General features: G+C 43.8%; 1 protein-coding gene across 2 annotated transcripts; it reads left to right on the top strand.

Moving 5' to 3' along the window:
- Window positions 1-8,759: 8,759 nt before the first annotated feature.
- Window positions 8,760-19,783, top strand: LOC100383776 (uncharacterized). Of its 2 annotated transcripts, none has more exons than XM_008657072.3 (21): window positions 8,760-9,486; window positions 9,596-9,656; window positions 10,015-10,093; window positions 10,172-10,251; window positions 10,358-10,452; window positions 11,785-11,884; window positions 14,670-14,739; window positions 14,919-15,020; window positions 15,233-15,314; window positions 15,393-15,560; window positions 16,076-16,259; window positions 16,344-16,569; window positions 16,994-17,164; window positions 17,233-17,471; window positions 17,647-17,731; window positions 17,816-17,914; window positions 17,992-18,191; window positions 18,270-18,345; window positions 18,534-18,669; window positions 18,750-18,886; window positions 19,122-19,783. In XM_008657072.3, the coding sequence occupies exons 1-21, from the start codon at window positions 8,997-8,999 to the stop codon at window positions 19,203-19,205; spliced, it is 2,964 nt and encodes a 987-aa protein (XP_008655294.1). In that variant the 5' UTR covers window positions 8,760-8,996; the 3' UTR covers window positions 19,206-19,783. The 2 variants fall into 2 exon arrangements, with proteins under 2 accessions (XP_008655294.1, XP_008655295.1); XM_008657073.3 differs by having other exon boundaries at window positions 8,834-9,486; window positions 16,076-16,235.
- Window positions 19,784-20,006: the final 223 nt, after the last annotated feature.

Here is a 20,006-nt window from a genome sequence, read left to right as displayed (position 1 = left end):
GGAGAAGAGGAAGCCACCTAGGAGAGTGAGGACTTCTTGAGGAGGGAATACCCTTATCTTTTCCCAAATCCAGTCTAATCTCGAGGGCGAGATTCCTTTAAGTGGGGTAAGTTTGTAACATCCCAAAATCCCAACCCAGGTTTGAAACCCTAACCCCCCTATTCCCCCCCTCCTTCATTTCATTCTTCTCCCTTAACCCTACCCCTAGGTCATCCCATCATTTGCATGCACTTAAAATGATTTGAAGCACCTCACATAGACCATATTTATCACCAAGTTTATTTAGAGAAATTTTGATAAGAGAAAAAGAAACAAAAAGACACAAAAGTAGAAAAGAAAAAAAATAGAATAAGAAAAGGAAAAGGAAAAACCCTCTCCCCTCCCTCGGCTGGGCCGAATCCCAGCCCAGCTCGCGCGCGCCCGCTCCCCCCCTCTCTTCCGGCCCAGGCGGCCCAACCCGCGCGCCTCTCCCGCCCCCTGACCACTGGGCCCCGCCTGTCAGCCCCTCACCGCTCTCTCCCTCGCGCGAACCTCTCTCACTGGCAGCCCGACCCCACCCGTCAGCTCCTTCTCCCTCGCCCATCCCTCACCGGCGCGATCGCCGCCGAGCGCCCCTCGCCTCGTCGCCTCGCCATTAATGCCCGCCAGCCCCCGCGACAACCCTACCACTGTGCTTGAGCCGACCACTCACCCCCCTCAGCCTGCCCGAGCCGTCCCAATCGGCGTTAGCGCCATTCTCGTACCCATGGCGAGCTCGCCGTATCCCCCATCCCCCTCCCTCCCCCGAGCGCCTATAAAAGGGCCCGCTCGAGCACCGTCTTCGCCACACAACACCAGCCATCCTCACTGCCCTCCTCCCCGAGCCGTTCAAGCGAGTGCCGCCGTGCCCCCTGCCTTGCTCCGGTGAGCTCCCTTCCCCCTCTCTAGCGTCTCTCTATTCAATTAAGCTATGGCCAAAGCTCCGCCACACACTCGCGATCACTCGACACCACTTTGCCCCCTGCCGTGGCCGGAAACCTCACCGGCGGCTTCGCCGCCGCGGGCGCCCGCCACTGCGCCGTGGACCGGCCGCCATAGGCCCCCGCAGGCCAAATTCGCCCCACCATCATGACCCACTCCAACCGCCCATGCTTCGCCACCCCTTCCCCGCCAGAGGACTGGACCGACGGCGGAGAACCGCCACGGAACTCGCCGCCGACCGGCCCGGTCGAGCCCCCCTTCCCCTCCGTTACCAGTAGCGCCGTCAGCCCCCCCTCTCTCCCTGGCTGGTGGGCCCACGCTACGGCGCCGTCCCCGCCGCCGTCCCCTCGCTGCTGGGCCGTTTGGGCCGCAAAGCGCGCCCGCGCCCGCACGCCTTGTGGGCCAAAATCCCCCCCGGCCCGGTTGGATGGAGAATCCCTTTTCTTTTTCTTTTTCCTATTTTCCTTTCCCATTTTCACATATATATTTAGATACCAATATTTTATGCACCAAAAATTGTCTAAATAAATTATTAGGGCACAAAAATAATAAAGTATAATAATTTGCACACCCCACAAAGGTCACTATGTTTGATGTATTGTTATTGTCTTGTTTAATTAGCGGAAGAGGGATCCGATCCTCCGGAACTCTTAGCTCCGGAAGAAGGGCAGGAACCCGACCCCTCCGAGATTAACCTTTTGTGCCATGAAAGCTTCGACGAAGGCAAGTCCATCTTTCCCTTGATGCATTATTTACCTATTTCTCTCTACCACTGCCTAAGCCTGGATTATGGGATGGGAATCGAATTGCATGGTAAGCATGAGAGAGCCCGCATTAACTATTACTTCGATTAAAAGATATGGGACAAGTAAAAAGGGGTATAAGTGAAATGTTTTCCAAAAGAGTGTGATGAAGGGTACTCACCCTCATCACCTGGTGAAGTAGGATGATCAGGGACTCCCTGGTTTAGGGGAGGGCCTAAGGTGTTGTCAGCTGGTTTAGGCATGAGCAGAAGGATCGTCCTCTCATATAAGGACCGGTTTGTCATCTTTCATTACCTGTACTCTCAAAAAGTACAACCACTCGAGGCTGTGTGGGCAGCCACTCAATCTGAACTCGTACGGTCCCACCCCAGGGTTATGAAGGCTGGGGTAGCACCGGGAGGATAAGGAGGGGTAATGTTTTGTCCGGTTTGGACATGGTGGTGGCCTGACTCCTTCCGGTATAACCGTTAAGGTTCGGACGTACAAGGAAGGAAAGAATTTCGGATTCGGGTCTCATTGGCCATGAGATCGCAGAGCCGGACTAGTGGGTAAAGTGTACCCCTCTGCGTAGAGTCTAAACCTATTCGAATAGTCCGTGTCCACTGGTATGGACGAGTCTGGTATGGTATGACAATTAGTGTTTCTACTACAACTAGGAACAGGGAAATGCGTGTGTATGTTCTGGAAAGAAAATGGTACCACGGGAGCGGGAAGCTCAGTGGTGGTCAAGCAAGTGTTACTTCTATTGTCTTGGGAAAACCCTAAACATTGAGTACCGCCTTTCTATGAAAAAGTATGAGTGACTTCAACTCCACCATATAAAGCATGTACAATATAGGTCACTTTCTCTTTACGGGAGCCGGGTGGGCTTGCGGAATACCTAGTGTATTCACCCAGATTTATTTATGTTTTTCAGCAGCTGGAGACTTCTTTTCTGCTATGCTTGATTGATGGGGCTGTGTCTTCACCCAGCTCTGCCTGTGGCCTGGGCTATTTTATCTTCCACTGCACTTTATGTTTTTTCGGCTCACCTTCGAGCTTGTATCCCCGGTATTGTAATAACATTATTCAGACTCTGTAACTATTTGAAGTAATGAATGTGGTTACTAGCCTCCTGGGACTAGTAATTGTATCACATTTGAGTCCCAAAGGATCGGGACGCTTCACAAGGCATATTGTAGACATTTCCAAGTGCTCAAACACCCAAGTGCTTAATAGAATCACTCGGTGATTAGCATAGGTGCTTTGCGAAGTGCTTAGGTTAGTTAGACCGCATTAGCGCTTGCTCTAGGTGAATCCTAGTTGAGTGAGTTTAGACAAACCACACAACCCCCCGACTATTGCGCAGGCCGTTGTAATTGTACCGAGTGGGGTGAGAGTCTTGCGAGACCGTGACAACCGTGTTTGTGTCACGGCCGCCACCGTGTACCGGAGGGAACGAGGCCCGCAGCGTTTCGGCTGGAAGCTCGATAGTGGAGACGGCGGGGAGCGTCCGAGAGGAGCCGGAAACGGAGCACCACTTGCGCGTGGAGAAGGCCCGCGACTCTCTATGGAGTTACTCGACCGAGGTGCTTGGCCCTCGCGTGGGCTTCCCTTTGCGTAGGGGCACCAACGAGGATTAGTCGGGACTTTGCGCGGTTCCGGATACCTCGGTAAAAATACCAGCGTCATCCACGAGAGTTTGCTTCTCTACTTTGCTCTTTAAGTTTCCACATTTATATTAAGCATTTAATTTTCAATATTGTATTCATGCTTATATAGTGTAGATTGAAACTTAGACATTGCGGTAGAGATAGCAACACTTAGACAAAACCTAGTTTGCACATTCTAGTTTGATTATTTGCATAGGTTTTGCTCTAAGGATTTATTTGTGGCCTAGTTTAGCGAAAGTTTTAGAAGTCCTAATTCACCCCGTCTTAGGCATCACCCGTTTCCTACATACACGTTAGAACAAGGATTAGCACAATCACTCAGCAAATGTAAAGTTGAATTAGGGTGCAAACACGTAGCTAATGCTGCTGGAACCAAGTAAAAACCGAACAGAACAAGACAAGGAGGGGGCATGAAAGGGGAGGCATGCAAAGGTTGAAAGGGTGCACCAAATCCCTGGTTGGAAAGATGGCGCACAAGATATGATGGTGCTGCTTTCCAAAATCGAGGAGACTGAGCTGGAAAAACTTGCCACACCAAATCTCTGAACAAGGAAAGATGGGGGCGCACAAACTAGGGTGGCTGTTTTCCAAAATTAACGATGCTGAATCAAGACTCCTGGGCGCACCAAATTCCTGAACAAGGAAAGAAGGGCCACACAAGCTAGAGTGGCTGCTTTCCAAAAACAAAGATGCTAGGCGCCCACTAATTCTGATTGCAGGTTTGGCTTGCTAAACACAAAAATGTCGAGTAAGGAAATGTGGCGCGCTAATTTCTGGTTGCCTTCTTTCACTTTCCTTTTTTTTTCTTTTTTGATATATTTTTTGTATCATGCCTTTATGTTGTCTTTTGTGTTTCTTTCCTTTTTTTGATAACCAGATCCAGCGCCCCAAAGTGTTCCAATCAGCAAGGCTGAAAACGTGCTAACGAAACAAGAGGGAGGAAAATAAGACGTGGTCGTATGAACGAAAGAAGAATGGTGGGGAACGACGGACGTGGGATGTACGAACGAAAGAAACGGCGGTGACAACGAAACTACGAGGCAACTAACAACACTTGATGCAAATGCACACAAATTCAACAACACAAGATTACTGAAAGAAAAGTGCAAGGCCAAATGGTTCTAGGACAAGGTTCTAGCCTAAATTTTTTGTAGCTTTTCTGATGGACATTGGGACAATGAATAACTCTCAAACTAAGGGATAAAACTCACCGAGCAACCTAAAAATTTGATACCACTTGATACAGCTGGAGTGCCCGACCTTTCAGTGAGGTGGATAATTTCGATTGGTGGAGGAGGTGACTCTCGCGATCTGACTACAAACGGACAGGTCGTGGCGCCTTAACAATCGCAGAATCAACTCCAAATGGTTATTGACCATGCTGCTGGCAAAATCAACCTGAACACGAAGTTCTATTTCTGCGAGCAATCGAAGAAACAAGCAAGAACAAGATATAGGTAAAACTGAATATCAATCACTCACGAGTTGGGGTTCACTAGGTTGTCCACAGGTGGTCGTAGAGCACAACTGTAGTACAAGAAGTTTGCATGATGGCTAAAACTATCAAAGAAAACCTAACTCTAGGAGGGGGCGCAACCCCTAATTAAATAGGGAGTAGGAGGTGGTGTCCAGCCTTCCCATAAGGCAGGGAATAGGTGCCCAATCAGCCATACCATCTCATGCCCACAAGGCAGGGAATAGGCGCCCAATACGCCACACAATCTCCTGCCCACAAGGCAGGGAATAGACGTCCAATCAGCCACCTCCTTGATCCACATTCCTTATTTAGGTGGCACAGTACCTTATTGATTATTTCTTTCCAAAACTAAAAGATAGATAGGTGGCGCAACACCTAGACTTTATTCTGGATAGACTCATCACGAGCATAGATGGCACATGCACTTCAGGAAAGGTCTGGTCCTTCATTCTTCAGAATCATCACGAAGTTTAATTCACGTGCACGAGCTCGAGTGAGTGGTCCTGGTGGCACCTGTGCTGGTCTAGTTGGAGTAGTCGTTCCTTTGTTGGGGTTGATGTCCTCATCAAGCTATGTAACAAAGGATTTAATGTGAAGTCCCTTTACACCAAATATATAGAAGTAATCTTGAGAAATCGCCTTTTATGTTCATCTGGAAGGTGAAAATACCACAGAGAATCAAAGTGTGTCTGTGGTTAGTTCTAAAAAACAGAGTATTATCAAAAGAAAACCTGAGAGCCAGGAAATGGCAGGGGGAACTGAATGTGTTTGGTGTGGGGCTTTTGAATCAAAAAATCATATTTGTTTATTATCGAGTGGCTCATTTTACTTGGAGAGTAATTCAAATTGCTCTAAACATTCATAACTGCCCGAGAAACTCTGAAATACTGTTTGAGGGATGGCTTTATAATCATAAGATTAAGGAAAGAAACCTTTTAACCATTAGATGTGGTGCAGTCATGTGGACCATGTGGAAGATTAGAAATGATATGTGTTTTAATGACAAAATTGATTCTAACCATGCTAATGTATTTCTTCTGAGCTTTAATCCAGAAAGAGACGGCAAGAAAGTAGTTGGAAATAGGAAACAGGCTCATCAGAAGAATGGCTAAAGTGGTGTTTAACAGGGTTTTTGGATGAGCGCCAATCGACATACATATATTATGTAAATAAGTCGTTTTGACGTTGTAGTGCTCTTTGGTTCAGTCTACAATGGACATCCTGCTGTTGTTTCACCTCTCTTCATTTTCCTAGACTTTAGCGGGTGGTGGATGCTAAACTGTTGGCTCCTTTTTCTGATAGCCATGGTTCAACCTTATGTGTGACTAGGTGAGTGCCCGTGCGTTGCAACGGGAACATATAATACCACGATAACTTATATACAAAATGTGTGTTATACTGTTATGAGAAAAGATTTCATAATCTATTTATGATCTTGGCCATACATAAATTTTTGTTATTTTAATCTAGCTGTTTCACTATTACACTACAATCATCATTATTATGCAGACTTCGATATATGCCACGATTTGCATGGTCTCATCATTGTAGAGCATGTTCCACACCATGGTCTCATCATTGTAGAGCACGTTCCACACCTACCGGAAGTTCTCTCGTACATCATCAGTCATCAGGCACGCACCACCATACACGCTTGCTTAAACAAAAAGACAAGTGTGTGTGTTTGCGAAGAGAATTAAAGGCAGGCCGGCACAAAAGCTACCCCGACGGTGGCGAGGATGACGAACTGGTCATTGTTGTTAGTCCTCCTCTGCGTCACCTCCGACGCCAAGATGACGCCACAGTCCTTGATATAGTAGTCATCAAACGCACGCGATATGGCGAGTATCGTTGATTCTTGGCTGGGCTGCCAGACGAAGTGCACCTCGGGCTCATCAGCGAGGTAGTACACCTGACCGTAGCACCACCGGATGCACTACTCCTCTATATACATCATGTTCGAGGACACTCACGCAACGCCAGAACGATCGTTGTCCTAGCGCACAAGAATGCATGGCCGGTCAGTAGCGACTTACGTGGCAGGCTGGGCTTCAGGTGGACGATGAGCTGGACGGCATGATGACGTCGTCGTCGGATGCAGTGCCTAGAATAACCCGAGAGTCGTCGACGTTGGCGATGACCATGAGGTACCTCTGCTGGACGGTAGACAGTGTGGTGCAACCGCTCTGAACCGCGTCCAAGCGACGGCTGCGCCGAAGCTTGTCGTACATAACGGCGCATGCAGCCACGTAGGACTGCTTCCAGAGGTCGAGCTGGTAGTCGCCAAGCTTCTTCTCATTGTCGATGAACGACGCCAACGCAAGCGCCTCCTGCTAGTGGTGTTTGTTCGGGGTTTCCAAGTAAGAAATACGGATTTATCCTTGGCGTTGATTTATGAAAATGACTCACAAGTCAGATCCATTAAAAAAATATTACGAAGAATAAATGCCACACATGCAAAAAAAGGATTTTAAGTTGAAAACATTATTCAAACAAAAGAAATTACATGCAAGGCTCTTCTTTAAATACTACTCATTCCATCCAAAAATATAATTCAACAATCTCGATGATACTTATTTATTACTACATATTATGCAAGGGTAGCATGTGGGCTTGAGAAGAGATGCAATAGATATTTTTCCTGTCATAGATGTAAACATAAACACACATGTGGTGTAGCAATAGCTACTGCTCGCATTTGCCTAAGGGGTTGCGGGTTCAAATCCCCTCGAGAGCCATCTGTTGTGTTTTTTTAATTTTTAGCTAGACATAAGCTGTACGGGGGAATGGGAATGATCTTTGCGGGAAGGGGAGAATGAGAATAGCAGGACATGGAATAATATGGAATGGTGGCAGAACACGCAATGACAGTAGAGATTTTGGTGGTGTAATCCCTTTTCCTTTCTATTCCGTTGTCGAGTAAGGTAGTTTAGGAGTTCGTTTACCAGGCCACGAGCCGATCATGTAATGAATGTAAATGTATCTTCTTCCTGTTTCATAATAAAATAGAGAAACCCTATATTGTAAAACATAATAAAATAGAGAAACCCTATATTGTAAAACAGTGTTTTGTGCAATCATATACTGAACATAGCCTAATCAAATTATATGGAATAAGTCGATAACGGTGGACAAATGCACGGATGTTAAAGACGACGACAGATAAAGAACTTATTTTTTTTAACAGCAAATAAGATAAATACAAATTTTCAACAGCGCATAAAGAATTTTCTAATGTTTTACTTTTTCTAAGAAAAGAAAATCCATTCCCAACGGGGTATTCTGACATGAATAGTGCTGGGAATTAGACCGGGTCAGCTGGCCCGACCCAAGCCTATCGTGCTTCGTGTCAAACGGATTCGAGTTAGAAAAGCCCAAAATCCTTTTGGACGGTACAGTGCCAGCCGGAAGTATAAAAACAGTGGTCCAGCCCGGCCCTAAACCAGGTCATGTGTTCGTTGGGCCGTGACGGCCCAAGCCCGACCCATATATTTGACCACATAAAATCAAAATATTACAACCAAATAAAGTCCATAGCTTATAAATTAAAGATATTAAACAATCATATCATCATTTCACCACATAAACTCCAAATATCATAGCAATATAAAGTCGATAGCTTACTAAATTAAAGTAATTAAATAACTTGGGTTTTATTGGGCCGTGCCGGTCTAAGATGGGAGACCCATCTGTGCGGACCGTGCTGGAGGCCCAACCAGACCCGCCTTCGAGCCATGCTAGATCGGTCCATATTATTTCATGTCAAACCGTACTTTAGACTCCTGTTTTCGTATCGTACTCGTGCTGGTTCAAAAAGACTGGACCATATTCACAGCACTAGACATGCCTATGATCTGAGGAAGGAGAAATACTGATGATTCTGGATCTAGGATGGAGAAACACAGCAAGGTGTGGTCTGGAAATTGGGACCCGCACCGCACTGGCTATCAAAACGGAGCCTTGGCAGCGGGAGGAGCCCCACACTCCAGTTCCCACACGGCGGCGGCCGCGCCCGCCATTTACTCCGCTCCGGCGTACTCCTCCCACTCCTGAGCTGTCGCTGACACTGACAGCAACCCCCATTGACTCCCGACATCCACAGCCGCACTTACTCACGTGCCACCGACACTCCGGTCCCACCCTATGAACCCCCTCCCACCGCCACCAGGGCCCCGCCGCGTTCCCACCCTACTACCTGTCACCGCGGCCGTCGTCTCCCCCGTCCTATTCACGAATTCCGAATTCCACTGCGCTGCGCTTCTGCTCCCCCCTTCTCTCTCCCTCCGTGTTCGCTCCCTCGGATCCCACGCGGCTGCGGGCTGCGGCGGGGGCGGCGTCCGAGGCTTAGGGTTTAGCGTTTGGAGGAGTTTAGGGGTTTGTGAGGAGGAAGAGGAGGAGGAGGAGGAGGAGGAGGAGCGGATGGGGACAGCGGGGAAGGGCGCGTGGGTGGTGCCGGCGCCGGCGTACAGGGAGGTGGAGGGGTGGGAGGGCGCGGGGGACGACGCGCCGGGCTTCAGGTGCGCCCACTCGCTCACCGCCGTCGCGCCTACCAAGGGCCACGGCCCGCGGCTCATCCTCTTCGGCGGCGCCACCGCCATCGAGACCGGCGCATCTTCGGGCCTCCCCGGCATCAGTTCGGTTCTCCCGCCCCTCGCGCCAGCTAAGCTTTACAGTCTCACCCTCCCGCGGTTTGCTCCTTCTTTGCGCGATCTAACGGCGGCGTCCTTTGGCTGTGACTGAAGGGCTCGCGGGGGTGACGAACTCGGTGCACTCGTACGACGTGGAGACGCGCAGGTGGACGAGGTACAAGCCACTGCCCTCTTTAGATTTCGCTCCCCTCGCTTCCTGGAACGCGGGCATTTAGCTCAATTTCGACTCCTGCTCTTGCTTTGGAGCTTTACTGGAGGTCAATTTTGTAGGTTCTGTCTGCGATAATAGTTTGGTTAGTGCGGTGAACTTTGTATGTATTTTTTTTATTCTGACCAGAACTTCATAGAATTGTATGCTTTCCATCCATAATTCAGTGCTTGTTATGTCGCTTGCTTGTTTGGAATGTGTCCTTGTGGTAGTGTGGTGACTGCCAGCTTTGCGTAACATTGTTTGTGGTGAAATGGATTATGGATTCACTGAATGATCGGGGTTACATTCTACATTTCTGCAGGTTACATCCTGCTGGAGAGCCTCCGTCTCCGAGGGCCGCGCATGCTGCAGCTGCAGTGGGCACCATGGTTGTTTTCCAGGTACTAGGGACTTGGGATCTTCAAATTCCATTTCTGCGCCAACTTTTTTCAGTTGTGATTTACAAAATGGTGACGCAGGGTGGAATTGGACCAGCAGGGCACTCCACAGACGATCTCTATGTCCTTGACCTCACAAACGACAAGTTTAAATGGCACAGGTTAGGTTGACTCAAGACACCCTGTTTCTTTTTACCATGTGCTTTCCTTTTTATCTTGTTTGTCGGTTTGCGATCTGACATTTTCTTTCTCTGGCATTTGTTGCAGGGTTGTTGTTCAAGGGGCGGGGCCTGGTCCTCGCTATGGTCACTGCATGGATTTGGTAGCTCAACGGTATCTTGTTACTGTCTCAGGAAATGACGGTTAGCTCCTATATGCACAGCTCCTCTTAAATGTATTTCTGCAATAATTACTATGACGTCACACTTATTTCTAGAAGGCCATTTTATTTGACCAGTAACACTCTTTTAACTTCCTTTTTCCATAATGTGTATCCTTGTATTCTGCTAACAAGATAAGTAGAAAACAGAGCTACAACATTGTCTGTTTTTCATCAAAATTACTAGTCTGCACTCTGCACCAAGGATTGCTGGTTTACAACATTTCTGGTCATTTCTGTTCTGTGAGTAGACAAATAATTTCCCAATGTAACAACAGTTTTAAGAAGATATAGTTAAAAAATGCATACCCTGTGTCGGAGGCTCCCACATGAGTGGGCTTTGGGGAAGGGATAAACTGAGGCAAGCGTTTCCCTCAGATATACGAAGAGACACCCACGACCTGGTGACTCAGTGAGACAGGTGTCACCATTGCACCAGGCCTGTCTTTCTCTAAGAAGATATAGTTGCCAATATAAATTTCATAAGTACTTGTAGATATTCTACAAAAAAAGAAACATCAAGTAACATTTATTTAGAAGATAAGGCAATTTCTTCAAAAATAGATATGTCCTGTTTCAGTATTCTAGTTCTCAGTAGTAAATTATGGGCTACTTGTTAGTTTGTTACTCATGAATACAGTTCAGCTAAATGATGTGATCTATTTTGTTTCTTTTAAGGGTTTGTGATCAGCAATTCTTTACATAATTTCCTGGGCTTATCCCTAAGGTCCTGTTTGTTTCGTTGGAATTGAATTCCATTTTAATAATTATAATTTAGACAAAACTAATTAAGTTCATATATTTATATATGTAATATATTTGTATATTATCCGTAATATATTTGTATATTATCCTAAATCATATGAGCGAGATAGTTATATACTATATTTATGTTATAGTGAAGCAAGTAGAAGAGTGTGTTATAAGTTGTACATCGGAAAAATAGCATGTAAATCTATAAAATCAATTTCCATCTCTCGTCCCATGAATTTGAGATAGGCTTATATGATAACTTTGGAAAGTGGTGGAATGTCACATTCTAAAAAAAAATAGTCTATTCCATTAGTAAGATTCCAATTCCTCAAAATGAAAGGAAACAAACAGGACTTAAGGGTGAGGCCAGCTCAAAATTGGCCCTGGTGCACACACACTCTATCGAAGAATATAAAATAATTATACAATTTTAAAGAAAATACATGGAAGATTTGAGGCAGCTATTACTATTAACAAAGTTTTGTTTTTACCATGGTGCACATGCACCAAGGAAAGGCAAACGTGGCTTCGCCCCTACTTATCCCCCATCTTTTGGGTACAGGAAAGCGGGCCTTGTCAGATGCTTGGGCATTGGACACAGCACAGAAACCATATAGGTGGCAGAAACTTAACCCTGAAGGTGATAGACCTTCAGCAAGAATGTAAGTTGTCCAATGACCTCTATACTCTTTGTTCAGTATACTGTCTTCTTTTATATTATGATCATACAATATTTGTCCTTCTTTTCTCCCTTCTTCCAAGTGTATCTGACAACACTATTAGTTGATCAACAGAATTGAGTTCTTAATATAGGGAAGTTTTTTTTAAAATAGAACTAGAGGGTAGTTATTTCAGATTTTTGGCTTTAGTTTGTGGCTTTGTGCAAACTTATCTACCTTCAAGTCCTACTACTTTGTTTAGATTTTGTTGAATCTTTGTTGGACTTCTAGCTGTATAGATGATCCATCTCTAATAAATAGGGAAGGAGTGAAGGACCATCAATTTAATAGGTGGTTTGGTTTAATATACTTTATTGTGCTCTAAAAGAATTGCAAGGATGTCACATCTCTTCTGAATGCATGTTGTGGAACATTTACTCAATGCAATATTATTGCTATATACTCCCTCCATTCTAGTTTTACAAGCACACGGGAAATTTTCACTGAGACCAAGGAATAACAACTCTCTTTCTAAAAAAAGAATATGGACTCTTCTTGTCTGATCTAATCTTAGCCACAAAAAAAGATTTGGTTTCCAGCACCTTGCCCTGGTAAAGGAGGAGAGTTGTGATAGGCTTGACGAGCCAACATTGAACCTAGCCATTCTAATGGAGACAAAACCCGAAAAAATTATAGGGAGCAGAAGGACTTACACATAGTTTTCGTCAACTTGGAGAAGACTTATGAAAAAATACCAAAGAATATTTTGTGGTGCAATATTATCAGGTTGGCTGATCGGACCTAATCGTATGAGGATCGATCAGGTGACTAATCATGATTAGTCCCCGATCAGGTCCGATTAATCGGTTAGTAGTCGGTAGTCAATCGTCCTGCATATATGCCTGTACACTCTACTATATATATACTCATGCATAATTGCAATATAGCATATATTTTTTTAGATTGAATATAGTACCATAAATTGAGAAATGGCAATGGCTACTTACCTGTCCAGTGTCCTGATCCCCATATCTGCTGCAGCAGCATCTAAGTTGCTGAAAGAACGTAGGAAAGAGATTAATAACAGTAAACTTTGAACTGTAGTGGAATGGTGGTAATGGTATAGTAAGTAAACAACCAATAGTCCAATACCCAAAGCAAAAAAGCAATTAGAAGTTTAGAACCAAGCAATCAGCAAGCCAAGTGCAGCATCAAACAAGTAGCAGTTCCAGAATTAAACAAGTTCCGAAATGGAAATTGCACAGCATGACACAAGTTTCAAAGTTGCAAAAGAAAGAGTAAGAAATTAAATCGTCATCCACTTGGAAGTTGGAAGCCTCCATCTCTAGCTTTCGTTCCAGGTTCTCCAGCTCCACCAGAATGTTCATCCTTCTCCATTTTATTCTCTATGTACACTAGTTTGCTCTTGTGGTTCATCTCCATCTTGCTTTTATTTTTGTCTTGGTGATGGATGAGGTCACAAGGGGATATCCCTTGGTGTATGTTTTTTTGCGGATGATGTAGTGTTAGTTGATGAAAGCCAGATATGAGTAAATAAGAAACTGGAGTTATGGCAGGAGACTCTAGAGTCTAAAAGTTTTAGACTTCGTAGAACTAAAACTGAATACATGAGATGTGACTTCGGCACTACTACACATGAGGAAGGAAATGCTATTTTGAAAGGTCAAGTAGTGCTTAGGAAGGATGCCTTTCGGTATTTAGGATCAATGCTACAGAGAGATGAGGATATTATTGAAGATGTTAGCCATAGATTCAAAGCAGGGTGGAAGAAGTGGTACCAAACAACCGGTGTTCTATGTGACAACTGACAAGAGGGTGCCACATAAGCTAAAAGGCAAGTTTTATAGGATGACGATTAGAACTGCTATGTTGTATGGTGCATAATGTTGGCCTAAAAATGTCATGTTCAGCAGATAAGTGTTGCAGAAATGCATATGTTGCGTCGGATTTGTGGCCATACAAGAAGGGATTGAGTACGGAACGATGATATATGTGATAGGCTAGTGGTAGCACTAATTGAAGAAAAGCTTGTTCAACATCGATTGAGATGGTTTAAACATGTTCATTGTAAACCTGCAGAGGCACCAGTGCCTACTGGGATACTAAGGTGCGAGAATAATGAGAAGAGAGACAAGGAAAGGGCGAAGTTGACATAGGATGAGACAATAACATGAGACTTGAAATGATGAAATGTACTCAAAGATTTAGCCTTGAATATGAGCGAATGGAAAACAGCTATCCACGTGCCTGGACCTTGATTTGTCGCTTTTGTTGGTTTTCAACTCTAGCCTACTCCAACCTGCTTGGGACTAAAAGGCTTTATTGTTGTTATTTCCACTCTCGCCCCCTCAAAACCCGTGTATATGTGTGCGTGTCTCCTCGATGATTGCATGCATGCCCGTGCCCGCGAAGACTTGCGTGGTTGCGCTGTTCCGTGATGCCCACACAAGCAGCTGCATGACGTTTGGAATAAATGCAGGTGCATGCATGCACTTGGAGTAAAACCTGAGATATTGAAGCATTCACAGTAAATGCGCGTAGCATGAACGGATGCCACCTGAGGCACACACGCCTTGTGCGCCTGTGAAGAGCAATTTTTTTTCCAGAGCCTTCGCACCTGTGAAACTAGGATGGAGGGACTATGCTGTAAATGTGACGTAAAGTTGGTGATTAAGGTCTATCAGGCATCGGTCTGCATTGAATTTCAAATGTTTGTATAAGTATGCAATGTTTTTCTTTTAGCTGTTTTTAATTTAAATCACTGCAGGTATGCTACCGCCAGTACACGCTCTGATGGCATGCTTTTACTTTGTGGTGGAAGGGATGCTTCTGGAATGGTAGACTCCTCTGCTTTTGCTACTTCTTGATTAGATCACTTTAGCGGATTCCATGCTAGGATCAGGAGGGATTCATCTTGTTAATCACTTTAGAAACTTCCTTCAAAATTCTGTTCAGATTTTTCATATTTCCCATTCTATATGTTGAAGTTGATTTGATGATAATTGCAATGTTGCAGCCACTGTCTGATGCCTATGGGCTACTAATGCATACAAATGGCCAGTGGGAATGGACTCTAGCCCCAGGGGTATCTCCATCTCCTAGATATCAGCATGCAGCCGTAAGTCACCTATACCATATGTAAGCTAAATTACTTGTTAATAGGTTGCAATCACAGCCAGCTGATTTGCATAACTGCTCCAGATTGAACCTTTTGATTTTAACAGTATATTTATTTATTTTTGAAAGTGGTTCCTTCCTTATTGCTCTAGTTTATTCACTTAAGTGTTGATGTTAATTTGCTTTGCTTCTCCTGATGGTCTTGAACTCTAGGTTTTTGTTGGTGCTCGGTTGCATGTTACTGGAGGTGTCCTTAGAGGAGGCAGAGCTATTGAAGGAGAGGGCGCAATAGCAGGTAAGCTTATCTTTTTGCTCCTCATACCTTCAGAAACATCTATTTGTCTCTTAAGCCTGACTACCACACATTGTCAAGTCCTGGACACTGCTGCTGGAGTTTGGTTGGATAGAAATGGCATTGTGACCTCTCGTACTTTGAAGTCATCCAATGAACATGATGCTTCTTCGGATCTACTTCGGCGCTGTCGTCATGCTGCTGCCTCAGTTGGTTCTCAGATTTACATTTATGGTGGACTCAGGGGAGGTAAATGATGATGAATATCATTTTTAGTGCTTCTCTGCCCTGTTTTGTTTTGGTTCATCTGAAAACCAAAACCCTTCTAATTGGCAATATGACAATTTTTTGAGGTTGTAGACTTGTAGTTTTCTTTTGTTATTACCGACGGTTTGTTATTCACTTCTGATGTAGTGGCTTGTCACTTCAATGTGTTTAGTGTAGGCACCCATACATATTCAGATAACTCGACTCATAATGTGGTAGATTCTCACAGCATGCAGCATTATTGGAGCAAATTACTATGTTTTTTTAATTTTTATGTTAGGTAATGGTAGGACCACCGATGATTAGCAAGCCGCTTAACACTTGTATTTTTGCGCAAATGTTTGAACAGATGGGCAACTGACTTGCTCATTATTTCAATTAGTTTATGTTGCTTGATTTCATTACCGAAATCTAGGCCACCCCTAGTGCAATTTTTGGTGCGATGATTAAGTTGCCATCAATTTGCGCCACAGAAACCTGACGTTGTTTTCCAACAGATATCCTCCTCGATGATTTCCTGGTTGCTGAGAATGCACCCTTCCAATCAGAAATCACTTCGTCTATGTACAATGTTGATAGAGTCCCTAGGGGGGAAACTCAAAATAGAAACAATAATTTTCATTCAGATTCACCTGTCCATCAATCTACAAATAACAGGCAAGAGGCAGCTTCTGGTTTCAGGTTCCTAACTTGTCATCTTTGGTGCTAGTAGAGTTTTTATGCTTTTGACTTCATGAAAGCTAAATGAGTTCACATTGTTTCCAGTGCGGACAAGAAGTCAATTGACATGTTGATAGAGGCCTCAACTGCGGAAGCTGAAGCTGTCAGCGCTGTATGGCGAGCTGCTAAGGAAGCATCTGCAGCGTCTTCGGAAGACAGTCTTTCGGAGGGAATAGGATCAGAATCCCCATTGAGTGAAACTTCACCAATGCCTGAAGATTTCGATGATGGGGGGTCTCTAGAACCAGATGTGAAACTACATTCTAGAGCAGTATGTATTCTCATGAAATTCTTTCCGTTTCCTTTTTAAAATTGGATACTGACAGAATCATCCTTACAAAATAATTGGACTGAAGAAGAGTTCTTTCCTTAGCATTTGAAGGCAACTATCCAATGGTTGTGGAGCATAGAGCTGGGACTGGTTGGCTAACTGTTTTCAGTACAAATTTTCTTCAATTTGAATACCGAATTACCTAAGTAGAAACTTATTCAATCTAATATAATAATGTAGCATCTGTAATTAACTAGGCTTTAGCTGTATCCTGAATGAGATTTCATTGTTGACTGTGTTATCCAAAGGTTTCTGTACGATTTTCTTGCAAATGAAGCTGTTTTCTTCATTCAAGCCCTATGCTTTCTCATTTTTTTGTCAATGCAAATTATTTATCCTGAACTCCTGATCTTCGATTTTGAAGGTTGTGGTTGCTAAAGAAGCAGTAGGAGATTTAGGATGCTTGGTCAGGCAGCTCTCACTGGATCAGTTTGAGAATGAAAGCAGACGGATGCATCCTTCAAACAATGACCAATCTTATCCAGGCCGGAGAACATTAAATAGACAACGATCACCACAAGGTTTGCATAAGAAGGTATGTCTAAAATTTTCTTTCTCTTGATTTTATGGCTGGAATTCTATGTTCTTACTCTATTGTTGCAGGTTATTTCGTTCTTACTTAAGCCAAGAAATTGGAGAGCTCCTGCTGATAGAACATTTTTTCTGGATTCTTACGAAGTTGGCGAGCTATGCTACGCTGCCGAGCAGATTTTTATGCAAGAACCAACTGTTTTACAATTAAAAGCACCAATTAAAGTATTTGGTGATCTTCATGGGCAGTTTGGGGACTTAATGCGCCTTTTTGATGAGTATGGTTTTCCGTCAACTGCTGGTGACATAACGTAAGTAGCCCCTGAACTTCATCTCTTTTGAATGTGCATTTGAATCTGCTGAACCGAAAGTTTTAGAATATATTTTCTCTGTACACTATCTTTGTTTTTGTATTGTTTTGTGGTCATGTTCTGCCATGCACTCTAAACTTACCCTTTCTGTTATGTAATACACTTGCTTATTTAGGTATATTGATTATCTCTTCTTGGGAGACTATGTTGACCGAGGTCAGCACAGCTTAGAGACAATAGCTTTGCTTCTTGCTCTTAAAGTGAGTACCAATACCTGACATGCATTTGCTGTTGCTGCAACCATTTGTACAAAATTTAGTTCTGATATTTGAGAAACATTACAGATCGAGTACCCTGAAAATGTACACTTGATCAGAGGAAATCATGAAGCTGCTGACATCAATGCCCTTTTTGGCTTCCGCCTTGAATGCATTGAGAGAATGGTAGACATGCAGCACTCCGTATATTTGTTTGAATTGAAATATTGAATGCATTAGTTGAATGAACCCTTTTCATGTAGGGTGAAAGTGATGGAATATGGGCTTGGACAAGATTCAATCAACTGTTCAATTATCTCCCACTCGCTGCCATGATAGAAAAGAAAATAATCTGCATGCATGGAGGCATAGGAAGGTCAATAAACACAGTGGAGCAAATTGAGAAACTTGAGAGGCCTATCACAATGGATGTTGGTTCCATTGTCCTCATGGACCTGCTATGGTACTTGATTGCCAATTTCATCATCTTCACGTTCATCTATAGCATGATTGTTAACACTTTTATCTTGCATAAATGCAGGTCTGATCCTACAGAAAATGATAGTGTGGAGGGTTTGAGACCTAATGCACGAGGGCCCGGCTTAGTGACATTTGGGGTACGTATGACTGTATGATGGTTCTGTTGCTATAGAATTCTTGATATCTGTGTTTTCTCTTACTTTATCAGGAGTTAGTCACTTAACACTGAAAATTGTGTTGGTTTTTTAGGGAATCAATCTTGCCTTAATCTTGTTGTTGGCCCTCCAGCCCCTGCTGATTAAACTTGTTTCTCTTAAATTTTCAGCCTGATCGAGTAACAGAATTCTGTAAACGAAACAAATTGCAGTTGATCATAAGAGCCCATGAGTGTGTTATGGATGGGTTTGAGCGTTTCGCTCATGGACAATTGATCACTTTATTTTCAGCAACAAATTACTGTGGTATGTATCTTGCACCTTCTAGCTCATTTTTAAAATTATGTTTCCTTTTATAGTTTTCTCTTAGACCTTTCCTGCACCAGGTACTGCGAACAACGCAGGGGCCATACTTGTTGTCGGCAGGGGCTTAGTTATCGTGCCAAAGTTAATTCATCCACTTCCACCTCCTGTTAATTCACCTGAGTCCTCCCCCGAACGTGGGGATGCCACATGGATGCAGGTCAGAATCTATCCTTTTCAACTTTTACTCCTTTCTTCCTAAGGGTCTGAGGGAACAATGAGGATTGATCAAGAATTGTAATCTGTTGGAAATTACTGAATGCATATTAATTAAAGAAATATATTTCTGTGCCTATATGATCACTGAATGCCTTTCCATGAGTTATTCTTCTGTCTTCTATTGTGGGATTAAAATATGCTAACTTACAATGGTCTTGGAATGTAATTATCTGTAGGAGCTTAACATTCAGCGGCCACCTACTCCAACCAGAGGGCGGCCACAAGCTGCCGGTGATAGGAATTCTCTTGCTTACATATGATACTTGACACGACAGAGCCACCTCCATCTGCTGGATATGTTTGTTTGTAATCAGAAATTTCTTTACCAGTTTCAAGGTACATATGGTATAGCCAAGAAGAACAATCAACCAACAGGACATCATGGATACACTTGTGATCAGTTCCCTGGTAATCCTTTGTGATGCATCGGTTTTAACTGTAGTTGTGTGCTACCGTGACTTCAGCTCCTAACTGGGGAGCTGCATAATCAGCATTTCAGATCTCAAGCAACATTGTATGATTGCGATACCAGTGGACAATAATCAAGTCTGATGTAGTTGTAATAGCTAATCTGTAATTTCAGTGTACATGGATAGATTGTTCTTTCGTCAGAGTAGGAAGGTTTCCAAATGTTTGCATACTATGCATGCTGCAGCCTGGGACGCGGTTTAAACAGGACAGCTATACAAGTTGCCAGATCTGAGCTAGATTGGGCAGAGAAGATTTGAACCATTTTATTTGCTCTCCGCGGAGCGCGAATGTAAGAGGTTGTGTTGTGTTGTGAAATACTGAATTCGTTATAGGTATTTGTGCAATAAATTAAGTTTTGCTTAAATCAGTGAATGCTTTGGTTTAGTGACCTGAGTTACAACGACAACAAAGCCCTTTAGTTAGAGATGGCAACAAGTACATACCTTATGGGTATTGTCATCCTATGCCCGTACGTGCGGGTTGCATATTACCGACATTATTATAACTAGACATAAAATTCTAGTTATTTAATAGATTAAACTTGGAATAATAAATTATGTGTGACCACAATACAAGTAACTCGAATTTCA

The sequence above is a fragment of the Zea mays genome, chromosome 8 (assembly GCF_902167145.1).
Source record: "Zea mays cultivar B73 chromosome 8, Zm-B73-REFERENCE-NAM-5.0, whole genome shotgun sequence".
Taxonomy (NCBI): domain Eukaryota; kingdom Viridiplantae; phylum Streptophyta; class Magnoliopsida; order Poales; family Poaceae; genus Zea; species Zea mays.
This window is presented reverse-complemented; position numbering and strand designations above follow the sequence as displayed.